The sequence below is a fragment of the Vanessa cardui genome, chromosome 18 (assembly GCF_905220365.1).
Source record: "Vanessa cardui chromosome 18, ilVanCard2.1, whole genome shotgun sequence".
Lineage (NCBI taxonomy): Eukaryota > Metazoa > Arthropoda > Insecta > Lepidoptera > Nymphalidae > Vanessa > Vanessa cardui.
The window spans coordinates 3,319,048-3,332,259 of NC_061140.1; the positions used below are offsets into that span (position 1 = coordinate 3,319,048).

General features: G+C 31.9%; 1 protein-coding gene across 8 annotated transcripts in view; it reads left to right on the plus strand.

The window, feature by feature from the left end:
* The window catches only part of LOC124537682 (transient receptor potential cation channel trpm), a 347,813-nt gene that overhangs the window by 314,628 nt on the left and 19,973 nt on the right, over positions 1-13,212 (plus strand). For 7 of the 8 annotated variants that reach the window (XM_047114599.1, XM_047114603.1, XM_047114602.1 and 4 more), the window contains 6 exons: positions 325-508; positions 2,249-2,438; positions 3,967-4,178; positions 4,541-4,693; positions 9,806-10,006; positions 11,579-11,736. In XM_047114599.1, the coding sequence (XP_046970555.1) occupies positions 325-508; positions 2,249-2,438; positions 3,967-4,178; positions 4,541-4,693; positions 9,806-10,006; positions 11,579-11,736 (1,098 nt within the window). The remainder of the gene's footprint in view (positions 1-324; positions 509-2,248; positions 2,439-3,966; positions 4,179-4,540; positions 4,694-9,805; positions 10,007-11,578; positions 11,737-13,212) is intronic. The other variant, XM_047114600.1, reaches the window with a different exon arrangement.

Here is a 13,212-nt window from a genome sequence, read left to right on the forward strand (position 1 = left end):
TACTTAACATATTTAATTACTAGGAAGTTAAAGAAAAGTAACATAACAAACATGCATACAATTTTCATGACTCAAATCCATATTTCTACATTTAAAATTTCCTATTTTATTTTAGTCTTGTAAGAATTAGTAAACTAAAAAAACGTAGTTAGTAAAAGTAAATTAAGAATCGCGTCGAATGACGCGATAGGGAGCTATTTGTATTGGTTTTTTAAACCGGCAGTAATCGGTTTTTTGAATGAGCCGATGCTACATCTAAGTTGTGTCGTACTATACCCGTCTCAATGTGCGCATGCAAATAATAATTTTGTTTATCAATCGTAGATGTTACTACACCCGTCGCAAGTTCCGTCCGATATACGCGAAGGTGATGAACAAGAGCGTGAACGTTCATCGCAACAGCGCGTCCTTCACCCGTCACAACGCGGGCGGGCTCTCGCTCATCACCGGCTTCATGCCAGTCACCACTGAGATGGCTCTGTTCGGATACCCATTCAATGAACTATTGGTAAGTTTTAGTTATCAATCAACTGTCTTACAGTATGTATGTTTAATGATTTATTTATTTCATCATCATCACTTGTTATTTATTTACTTAGGACAACCAACAGTAGATACAATAACACATTGAATACGTACAATATAACAACTTGAATCAAGGAAAATGTTCTACTAATTACAGGTAGTCTCGGCATGCACTTATAACATTACAATAAACATATTTTATAAAATATTTTTAAGTGAAAACAAATACATATAACAATTCCACTAAACTATTAAATAATCAAGAAATATTATTAATTAATTTAGAAAATTATTAATTAATAATTATAAAAAAGGTGATGGAATAATATAATAAATATCCTACTTACCTAATATTTATTGAACACTCGCTGAATGTACTATTAGATACTTTTACTGATACTTTTATTAATCAGATAACTATGATTGCGATAAAATGTTCCATCACCATCACCATCACTATAAATATGGTCATCATTATCATTGTGATGATTTGGGTTTGTCATCCATGTTAATAATTCTTTGATAATTTAAGAACTGTATTAAAAAATATTATGAAATAAATCAACATGCTTTATTGATGTCATAATTGTAAAAGCAGCTTCTTTATCCTTAGAAATATTTCCCTTCGCGTAGATTACATTTTATCGACAAAATATATCACGATAACCAAGACCATCTTTATTAAAATTTATCGAATGGTTTGGATCCGTTGAGCATTAATTCGCAAAGATGTTTCTAAAGAATTATTAGTTAGAGTATATTTAAGACAGATATTATGAACTGTTTCGAAACATTTCGTTAATATAATTAAGTTAATAATGAAGATACAATATTTAAGATCATATTTTAATTAAATAAATGGCTCGGATTATTTATTACAACCAACGAAATCTTGTTATAATAAAATAAAGATTCTATTAAATAAATAAAACATAGAAACGTTGAATATAACCTAAACGATATAATCGAAATACATTACTAATTAAATGTGAAGCATGAATGAAGCAAGATGTGGGCAGTAACGATCTGTCAATATCCCACTGCTGGGCTTAGACTTACTATACTTTAGAAGTTTCGATAGTATACATTTGACGTATTACTCATATGTAGATTTACGAATTCAAACCGCCGAGTTCAAGAATTATATACAAAAATGTACGTAATTGATGAAAAATATAATCACTGATTATTTCTTCTTAGTTATTCTCAGTTGAATCGACGTTCCTAGCTATCACCAGCTTTAAACATTATTAATACGAGCTCAATAGTTAAAGAGACCAACATTAAAATATATAAATATACATTTGATGTTGGAAATTCAAGACTTACAACAAACAACAACTACAACAACAGCCTGTAAATTCCCACTGCTGGGCTAAAGGCCTCCTCTCCCTTTGAGGAGAAGGTTTGGAACATATTCCATCACGCTGTTCCAATGCGGGTTGGTGGAATACAAATGTGGCTGAATTTCTATGAAATTTGTCACATGCAGGTTTCCTCACGATGTTTTCCTTCACCGCTGAACACGAGATGAATTATAAAGACAAATTAAGCACTTGAATCAGCGGTGCTTGCCTGGGATTGAACCCGCAATCATCGGTTAAGATGCACGCGTTCTAACCACTGGGCCATCTCGACTCTTATTTATCTATTAATTTAAAAAGAAATACAATAATGAATTCGATAATTCAAATTAAATTAATTTACTTCGCTTATTCAATAGATGTGGGCGGTTTTGACAAAACGGCATCAGATGGCTCTGTTAATGTGGACGCATGGGGAGGAGGCTCTTGCTAAATCACTAGTGGCCTGTAAGCTGTACAAAGCGATGGCCCATGAAGCTGCTGAGGACGATATGGAAACCGAGGTCTATGAGGAATTACGTCATTATGGCAAGGAGTTTGAGACCAAAGGTAAGGAGACTTGAGGCTTACAATCTTTAGAGAAATCAAATTAAAAAAAACTTGTGAACTGACTGTGGGAATATTGGTAGAATTGCTAATATCCGGTAGTAATTACAATTTAATGCCTTAGTCCCTTTGAATTGTAATTCCATTCCTGAGGGCGAAAATATAATTAAAGACTAGCTATTACATTTATTATAGCAGTTCTAATTTTTTAATTGTATTGGTTTCTAGAAAAAATAAAAAGAATAGATTGCATTGAGAGAATAAAAGTGAATGTGTGTACCTATTGTTATTGTGTTTTTAATGTATTAGAAGGATTTTTTTCCTTCATAAAACCGAGTCAATAGTAACTTTTCTGTCTCAAATTGTTCTAAAAAAACATATCTTGATAATTTTATGAAAAAAAAAACACGTATATAGTTTATTGGTTTAGTTGATCGCGAAAATCTCAAGCTCAGTCAGGCCGATTTGAAAAAATCACGTATCGGCAGAAGGCTATTTATAGAAACAAGTTACATCATGATAAGACTTGCTAAAGCGGAGAAGTAGGGCTATTCTGTAAAAATAAATTCGAAAGTCACCCGTGAAATGTCAGAATGTGATTGCAGTAGTAACTTTAATATTTAATTATAAATTTATAAGCGCGTATCACAATGCTTTATTGATTGTCAACATTTCACGAGTGAGATACGAAGTGAAATCTTACAGAATTGCATAAGAGTAGTGCGATTTTTTTAAAAATTGACGTGTTTCACTGGTGCAATGCGTATAAACGACGTTTGGTGATAAGAAATACTCAAGAGTAAATATTTAAAATTACGCTATTGTTAAGAAAATTTTTGATGCATCAACCTATTTTCTTACACATCAGCGATGACAAATATGTGCCTACTGTAACGATTGCTTATATTTTTTAAAAACAGAATGTGTTCCGGATTTTATTTATAAATTAAACGTCACCGTTTATTTTTTAATGCGTATCATTCAAAAACCACTAAATATACTGACGTTAAATTTGTTCCATTACATTCAGTGTATTTCAAATTTTTTTCCCTAAACATTGTCATACAATATAATGTAACGCATAACGTAGCCACAACAACGCGTGGCTTGGTCTGCTATTTGTGTAATATATACAGACCACCACAAATTAAAAACGATATAATTATTTATTTAATAAATATTCATATTTTTAATTCAAATACAAAATACCATTTGTCATAGTGCTGAGTTTATTGCCGGCTCTTCTCTGTAGAATCTACTTTTCGAACCGGTGATAACTTCACTTAAAATAGTTGTTAAATGACGGTTCAAAAGTTCTTGTCAAAAGCCTTTCGAATGAAGTATATTTTGATTTGATTATCTCAATGTTGGAAAAAGTGCTTCAGTCTTAACACGTAAAATAATCACGTTCTTCGGCAAATTGTATTAAAACCAACAAGTTGGGATATTAAAAGATTTTATAAGATATATTTGCTACATAATATTCTGCAGCTTAAGATTTGATTGATTACAGTAAAATAAATTGTTTCAGCGCTTGAATTATTAGACTATTGTTACCGCCAAGATGACGATCAAGCGCAACAGCTGCTGACTTGTGAACTTCAGAACTGGTCCGGACAGACATGCTTGAGCCTCGCCGTGGCTGCTAACCACCGCGCCCTCCTCGCTCACCCATGCTCACAGATCATCCTCGCCGACCTATGGATGGGAGGTCTGAGGACCCGAAAGAATACCAACTTAAAGGTAACCTTCTAGACTATCGACCCTCACATATCTTTCTTTCATCTTGTTAACGCACAGACTTGTATTGGCACGTAGTAGTCTTAGAGAATAACATATCGATCGTAATGAGCGATACCGAGATAGATGTCTGTGTGTCAATGAGTCGCTTGACAGCATGCTATTGACGCCGATTATTCGAAGAATATTACAACCAATTTTGACACTTATTTCATTACACATAAAGAATGTTATAGCATAATCGACGTCGAATATTTTCGATTAGCTAAACGTAATTGTAGCATGTAATGCTTAAGTCGAAGTGATAGTTAGCATCGATCGAGCAGCGTTTCGTTTGCCACATCGGCTTTGTCGTGATGTCAAAGGTAATTCTGAGCCTGCTGTGTCCGCTGTACATTCTGCAACTGGAGTTCAAGTCAAAGGAAGAGTTGCAGCTGATGCCGCAGACTGAGGAGGAACATCTCGAGAACGAGAGCATGGAGGACGACAGGAGTACGAGAGACCCAACGGACGCCGAGGTACCGTTTTCTGTTTAGTTGCTTACCATTGCGCTTCAGAGATATACATTTAGATAAATTAATTTAGTTGTTTTAGCAGCATTTGACCAAATTAAATTAGATCGGGAATCGAACACCGGCGAGACTAAAATCTTTAGTTAGTAGACCTTACTAAACTGGTTGCTTGATATAATTGTTTGTACGCGGTAAAGTAATTTGCATTAATTGTTTTTATCCTATTTTACGATCTCTGTGTGCATATTAACTAAACTTACTCATAACTAAAACAAAAATTTAAACAAATATCTAATTTCTGTAGAAATAACCCTAATTTTCAGTCATCTCATACGTTTATTTACAAATTCACAGATATAATAATAACAGCGACTAATACTTTTAATTCCGACTTTAATTAATTATTTCATTCGTACATATATAAGACAAAAATTTAATTCCAACAATGTACTTTTGTATATAAACAAATGATCTACGTAAGATCAAAAAGAAAATTTAGTAAAAGAGAAATATAAAAATGATTTCAGTCTAGGAAAATAAAAGACGTTTAGCATTCTTATTTTTCCTGTTTCTCTAGAACGAAGTGCAATTTAGGCGGAATGCACTAAAATTTTTTGCATACTGAAATACTTTTCGTTGAAATTTACAGCAAAGAAATGTAGAACAAGAATGAAATATACGAACTTTAATATTTAAACGATACAGTTGAAACTCGTTGATATTTACAGCCAGTGTCTATTTGAATAACATCGCAGTGTGAAAAGAGAAAAAAAAGTGAAAATATAGGGGTTGCTAGTTCGAAAAAGTAAATATTCGTACTCTACTCATAGTCTATGACAATATTGCGCGGTTAAATGTGAACAGGATCTGTGGATCTCAAAGTTAGGTTCAAATTAGAACAAGATCGAATAAGTTTTTATGTAATTTTTTTGCCGATGAAAAAAATGAGAAAACCAGCATATTTAGGCTGGAGGACATTTGCTTTTTGGGGTCTAAAGCTGAAGAAAAAGGTTGCACTTTTATAAGCAGACTCCTTTTTCCAGCAGTGAGATATTTTATAGCTGATAATGTACTAGCTGATGCGTTGAAATTCTACTTTGTAATTATTTGTGAACAAAGAATAACAATAAGTATATGTCACAATTTTTATGCTAGTTCTCACAAGTTGGTACCAAGTTTAGATTTAGAATAATATATATAAATTTATATATAAATTCAGATCTGATGAACGATACGCGAACACATATAATATAAGATTTAAAAAAGTATGCAAGGAAATTCATAACAACATAGTATAAAACAAAGTCGCTTTCTCTGACCTTATATCCCTATTTATGCTTAAATCCATGAAACTGCGCAAGCGATTTTGATGCGGTTTTTTTAATAGATAGAGTGATTCGATAGGACGACATTATACAAGGACATTATAGTAAAGAAACACTGATCATTTTAGAAGTTTCTAATGTGTTGTCGTATTTAAACAAATTCAGTATTGCACCCTTGCGAAGCCAAGGCGGGTCGCTAGTTTCATATAATTTTAAGTTAAGCAGCTAATAACCAATAAGGCTTTCAATTACCCAATTCCAATTTCAAAATCGCTACCAATGAAAATAATATACAAAAAAAAATTACGTACTTAGATCGGGGAAGTGAAACGACTGTCGCTTTCTATTAAGAAGATAGTCCCTCCCGGACAGCAGAATAAAAGCACTCAGGTATCTGTCGAGCTTACTGAAATAACGCACTTTAGAACTTTGCACCTTTACGAGCGAATAAAAAATCTCTTTCAGCCGGAATTGCCTTTGTTAACAACGTCATATTATCCTTAGAAGAAAATGTTACGATATATTTAAATGTATATTAATATTGTATTTCCTAATGCACTTTAAGAACCGTTGTCGTCGGCATTTTTGAGTATACCTAGAAAACCTTTTGCAGCACCAATGAGCACCATTCTTTGTGATTTATTTACGCATAGGATTAATAGCGCTTCGCTTGTTCTAAGAAATCATGAAAAACAATCATATTATTAAAAATCAAACTAGATTTTTTTAAGTTGTATGCATTTGAAGGAATAGTCAAAGTAAATGTTGGCTGTAAATGTTTTGTAATAGGCAGGTGTGGTGAAACGACGAACCCTTTCTATTAAGAAGATAGTGCCACCGGGACAACAGTTTAAAAGCAAACAGGTACTGATTTAAACGGTTTCTGTGTTGCAAACGAGACGTTTTAAGCAGCTTTGCTTCTGCAATTTCTTTCACACTCAAGTATAATTTTTTGGGTGAACTTTAATATCCGGTGTTGCGACTTTTGGATACTAAATTATATCAATACTCTGCCTGAAAAGAAAGAAAAAATAATAATCAAAATATCTAAGTGCGACAAGGATAGAATAACAAATTGCATTTTTTCCAAAACACAGTTTCTAGCGGTATGATTTGTGGCCAAACCTCTCAATACGATTTCTTTCTTCAGCGGATACTAAAGCGAGCCCGTTTTATTTAAAGTTTTTTTTCTAGTACTGTCACTTAGTTAATAGCTTATAATTGATCAGTTTGAGAACCGAATATAAAAGATTAGAGATAGAAATAATGTAAACAGGAAACATCAAGAGATTTCGTATGTATATATATAATAGTACATTATCATCAAGCATTTTTTTTATTAAGATAATCAACCTGCCAAATAGATCAGCTGATAGTAAGTTGTCACCTATGCCCAGGAACATTGGCACTTTCAGAAATATTAATAATCCGTGCACACAATGCGCCACCAATTTAGGGTACTAAAATCTTATTTCTCTTGTGTACCACCAAGTAGAATACTATTAAATCTGTAAATATCAGACGTTTTAACGAGAACTCTAGTAGTATTACATTCTCGAACATCGCAGTAATAAGGTTAGCCAGTGCCATCGCGTCATGTAACAGAGTACTGTCAGTCGTTTCGTCCGACATGACCAGTACAACTGAATTAAAGCGTTAGACGATTGTCAGCCAAGTTATACGCTTGTAACTTAAAGTAAGTGCTAGCGCGTTTTATTCACTCTTATAAAACGCTTGTAAAATGCGCGTGTAATTTAGTTTTATCAATCGCTTGTAACATGCGCGTGTAATATTGAGTATTTTTAGTATTTAAAGAGAAATGCACCATTGCTTGTTGCTTTATCAATGAGCAGGGATTTAGGGGAGAGCAACCGGAGCAATTGCTATAGGGCCTCCAAATGAGAGAGACACCCAGAGCAGAGAATAATTTTACGAATAACTGTTTTAAAAGTTACTTATGCAGGAACATAAATGATATCTTACTGATTGAAATTAAAATATTCTAATTAATCATAATGTAATTATTAGTCTCCACGCCTCTGTTGCTCCAGGCCCCCTGTAAATCCGAGTCTGCCTATAATCATCAAATTCTTATTCGGATATTACATAACACGCGAAACGCTCTTAGTGAAAGAAAGCTTGGTTTTTTTCTGATAATTTTAAGGCTAAAGTTGCTTTGTTATTCGAAACGTCTTTTTGATCAATCAAGTGTAATGTTTCGATATTGATTTCCAGCCTCCTACGATTTTACTGAAACAGACAATTACATGCAATAGATGATTACTTTAGTAAATGAATACTTCACATACCAGTGAATAATTTTGCAATTAATGTTGACTATTATTGTGGTTTTGTGGCATTATCGTTATTGCAATTAAAATCACGGTTTCATTATTATTTGAAAATAATTTTGTTAATTACTTTGAAATGACGAATATTTGGCGCGTTTGCTAAATAAATTGTTGAATTTCTAACAACGACTTTTTTTGTTTAGTTTCGCATTTGAATAAACATATTTTGATGTTATGTTTTTCCCAACATCGACCACCAAAATGAGAAATCCGTTTATTTATGCCATGCATCCCTGATTTTATCCAACTGTTAATAAGCCACAAGTAATAACTGATTGTGTCGTTTTGGAATTACAACGGTATTTCTTTAGATCACGAGTTTGGGTGCTTAAAATATTGAGTATTAGATAAAAAGGCAGGTCAAATATCTACTTTCAACGAAAGTCTTCAATACCTCCAGTTATTTCTAAAGGCGTTGATCACGAAATAATAAATGTATTATTGTTTATTAAATTTAGTCGTCCTAGAAATAATAGCATTTTAAATGTTATCAAAAACGTAGATAATTTCGTATTGAAATAATTGTTGCTTTTATCATTGGACAAATTTTAGGTTTCGAAAGAAAATATACAAACTCAAATTAAACATTATATTATTCGAAATAAATAGTAATTAAAAATATTGTGATCATAATTAGTTTTTTTTGTTTTACACAATGTTCAACAATTCTATTTGTACATTCAGAATAACCTAAAATAAATTCTCTAAAAAACATTAATATTGTAATATTTGATAATAAATACCAAACAAATGAATAACACTATTTATATTAATATGTATTTGTAGAAGTAAATTGTGCTTGAATTATTATACTAATTAGTTAATTAAAGAATACTATGACATTTTTTGTTTTACATTCCAATACTATTCGTTGGTACACGTTCTTACTGTGTAGTAATCTTTTCGTAACCTTTTAGCATTTCAATATAATTACTAACATTTTCACTCTTACTAATACTCTAATTAACTTTTAATAAATGTATAAAATGTATAAATGGCATTTTGTATTTGATGTCAAATTCCGCTTTTGCTTTTTATATTTTCACAATTTATTTCGTATTTATCACAATGTACCTTATATTCACATATACATAGGTGAGTATGCAAAAGAAATTATAGATGGAATTATACGTGATTCCGTCTTCAAATGAATCAGATCTTTTTTACTGGAATTGTATATACATGCTTGTTTTTTTTAATTAGAACCAAAATTCATATTAATAAACAAGAAGAAAGTAAAGTCAAAGTTAACTTTGATTTACTAATGTTATCAAGATTTTGTTTCTAATTAATAATATTATTGTTTTAAATGTCCGCTTCGTTATTTACATCCTTCAATTTCATTTCACATTTATTCTGAACTTACACACCTGAAATCTTATCTGAAACCTGTTCTTTGTAAACGCCGTGGTAACTTTTATACGATTTTCTCTGAACTCAAGCAGGCGTTGATTGGCTCAGGGGCCGAATGCGAAACCAGGGTCGATCAAAACGGGAAAGTCGGTAAAATTGGTTGGGACCCGACGTACAGAGATCTGCCGGAGTACCACGTGCCGGAGGACAAGAGGATGAGACCATTGAGACTGAGGAAGAAGATATATGAATTTTTCACGGCGCCGATCACTAAGTTTTGGGCGGATTCGGTGAGTATCATATTTGAAGTGCCTACTAGATAATAATTAGTTTTGATTATTGAAATAATGACGAAAAATTAATACTGTAGATAATTTTTGAATGTGTTCGATGAATTTATGAAAACTGTGTTTTAAACTGGTATTTCTGAAATTTTTTACCATCGTCACCCTGCTGTGAGCTGACTTCGTAAAGCACATTAATACCATTTTCTTTTATTTATTTGTTGAATCAGTTCTTAGATTCGTTAAATGCAATCCGATTGATGATAATGAGACCCAAGGGTAACGTCTGTGACGGTGATTTTGATACTCTGTGAATCAGTTGACTCTTTACAATTTCAGGCGGACGATGAAATGTTTTAGTTTTTTCCTCTAACTTAGGTGGAGCTAATGTAAATATGATTTAAAATATAATATCAATGTGTTTGTTTATTAACACGTTGTGCAGAAACAACGGATTAGACTGCAATGTTATAAGATTTTTGTTTTTTTTTTTTATTTATTTATTATATTTATATAAGATGTTGAGTTAGATGAATTGGCAATTTGATGGTAATTGACCATAATTAATTTGTTTGATCTAATAATTAATTAAATTAAAAAATAATTATTTCCCTTCATTAAATCAAGAAACTAAAACGTATTTTTTTATATTTATATATTTACAAGTAATAATACTTATAGGTGGGTATTTGATAATATTTTTAATTCATACCAGTGTATAACTTGAAGCTACTAATTTTATAACTTAGAATGTAATATAAACTTACGAGTTTACGTTACGACTTCGTGTACGCACCTGAGAAGATTTATTAAGTCGCCGAGTTTAATATAGGGCTAGCCCTTAATTTATCTCCCACCGTTTTACTATAAGACTCGTTTATAATTAGGTTAAAAAACCATATAAATAGTAACCACAAGCGGTCGTATGTATTTTTTTAACAAAGTTCTATTAGGCAGCTAACAGTAGTGTAGAATATAGGTGTGTAGGTGTGATAGAAAATTACACGTGGTGAAAAATAATTGTACCTCTCTCTAGGTAACTCTAGGTTCTCTCTGTCCCTTTCTATCATATAGGGTTATATAATGATGTTTTAACTTATTTCTTTCTTATTATTCACACGGAAATTTCTTTAAAGAAATATTAATACCAAGAAATGTATTCCTAAAAAAAATATCTTGTTCAGACTAGTTCAGACCTCACCTGGGTGATGTCTGAACCAATAAAGTAACCTAGAAACAATAACGTCTTCAACCCTCTGGTTGGTGGTACAATGTCAATTGGTGAAAATGACCACTTAGTATCCTAATACTAGAAGGTATTAATAATTATTTTTGCATTAAATTTTATTTTACAGTACAAAAACATAAATCAACATTAAATAATACTGTAAATATACTGAAAACGCAAAAAGAAGCATCAAAATCGGTTCATAAACAAAAAAAATATGCCTTGAATTCGCTTAATTTAATAAAAGTGCCTAAACCATACGATACCATGCCTAAACCTCGAGACTCAATTGTTTTAAGTTTGGTAGTGTCAATTATAATCTGTATAACATACTTTTAATTTGCTTTCAGATCGCCTACATATTGTTCCTACTGATGTTCACTTATACAGTATTAGTCAAGATGGACCCGACGCCATCTTGGCCGGAGATATACTCCATATGTTATATACTTACGTTTTTATGTGAGAAGATCAGAGAAATTATTACGTCCGAGCCTGTTGCTATTAGGTAAGATATATTTTATCTATTTCTCTATCTTTCTGACGACCTCCTGAGCCGAGTGATGAACACGCTGGTTTTCATGGGTACGCCACTCCGAGGTCCCGGGTTCGATTCCCAGGCGAGCCGATGTAGATTATCATTAATGTTCTATGTTTTCTTGGATCTGGTTGTTTGTGGTACCGTTGTTACTTCAGATTTTTCATAACACAAGTGCTTTAGCTACTTACATTGGGATCAGGGTAATGTATGTGATGTTCCCTCATATATATTTATTTATCTTTGAAACCCCATAACATTTATAAAATTATAATTCGCATTATACAAATTTTAAGTACTTAACAGTATAGCTTCGTTTTACTTTTAATTTACCTAACAGCTTATTCAGAACCTTTTATTCTAACGTAATCTTATTTAGTATCAACATTAAGTCGAAAGGACTAATCCCTTTTCATTGTGATTTCAATTTAGTACAGTACCATTTAAAAGTTTAAATTCTCGACCTTTGCAATTTATTCAATTACGTTTAACGGCTTATGTTATTTACGTGTTTCAGTATTTATATGTGTATAGATGTATATATTCATACAGTATATTTATGTTAAGTTCTACCAATGAAACGATGAATAGATTGTACGAAAGACTATCTGATATGACTGGAAAGAATGTTACTTGTGAGATGACGTCACGACAGAGAAGTATGAAAGACATGCTGCGCCGATTCCAGATAAAATTGGGATAGGGAGACTGATGAATATGATAATACTATAGAGTAAAGTCTTCTTTGTGGAAAAAGACAATTAAGCATTATGCAATTTTTTTTTTTCAAAGTACAATATTTTTGTCTTGTTCTATAACATATTTAATAAATAAATATGCTAGCTCGTAATATGAAACGAACTTATTTATCACAGAGAACAAATAATTGTTTTAATTCAGAACGTACCGCTATTCGTTTGGTCTGCACGTTTATTTAATAACGATACAATACTGGAACACTATTGGAATTGGATGAAAACCTTGTGTTTGCTTCGAATATTTCTCTGTAGTTTTACTTAGCTTTATACTTGCTTTTAATCTTGAGATTGTATTCAGATCCGCCAATATTTTAAACTTTGCTTTTAACATTCACATAATTTGTAAAAGTAGCATTGGTAAACAAGGCATATTATTCAATACAAGATTATCTAGCTTGTCGACTACCAAGCAGGATGTATTATATACACATGTAATTGTTTTTAACTAACATGACGCTGTATTTTTAAATTTTGAAAAAGAGTAACTATTGAGTTTCTTGTCGGTTCTTCTCAGAAAGTAGAATCTGCATTTCGAACCGCTTGTAGCTTCACTTAATATAGTTTTTTAAATGACTATTCAAAAGCGCTTGGAAAACCCTCCTCGAATAAAGTATGTTTTGGTTTTAATTCAAATCAAATAGCGTATATTTTATCTTAAGTCATTATTATCATTATTTGTCGACACAAT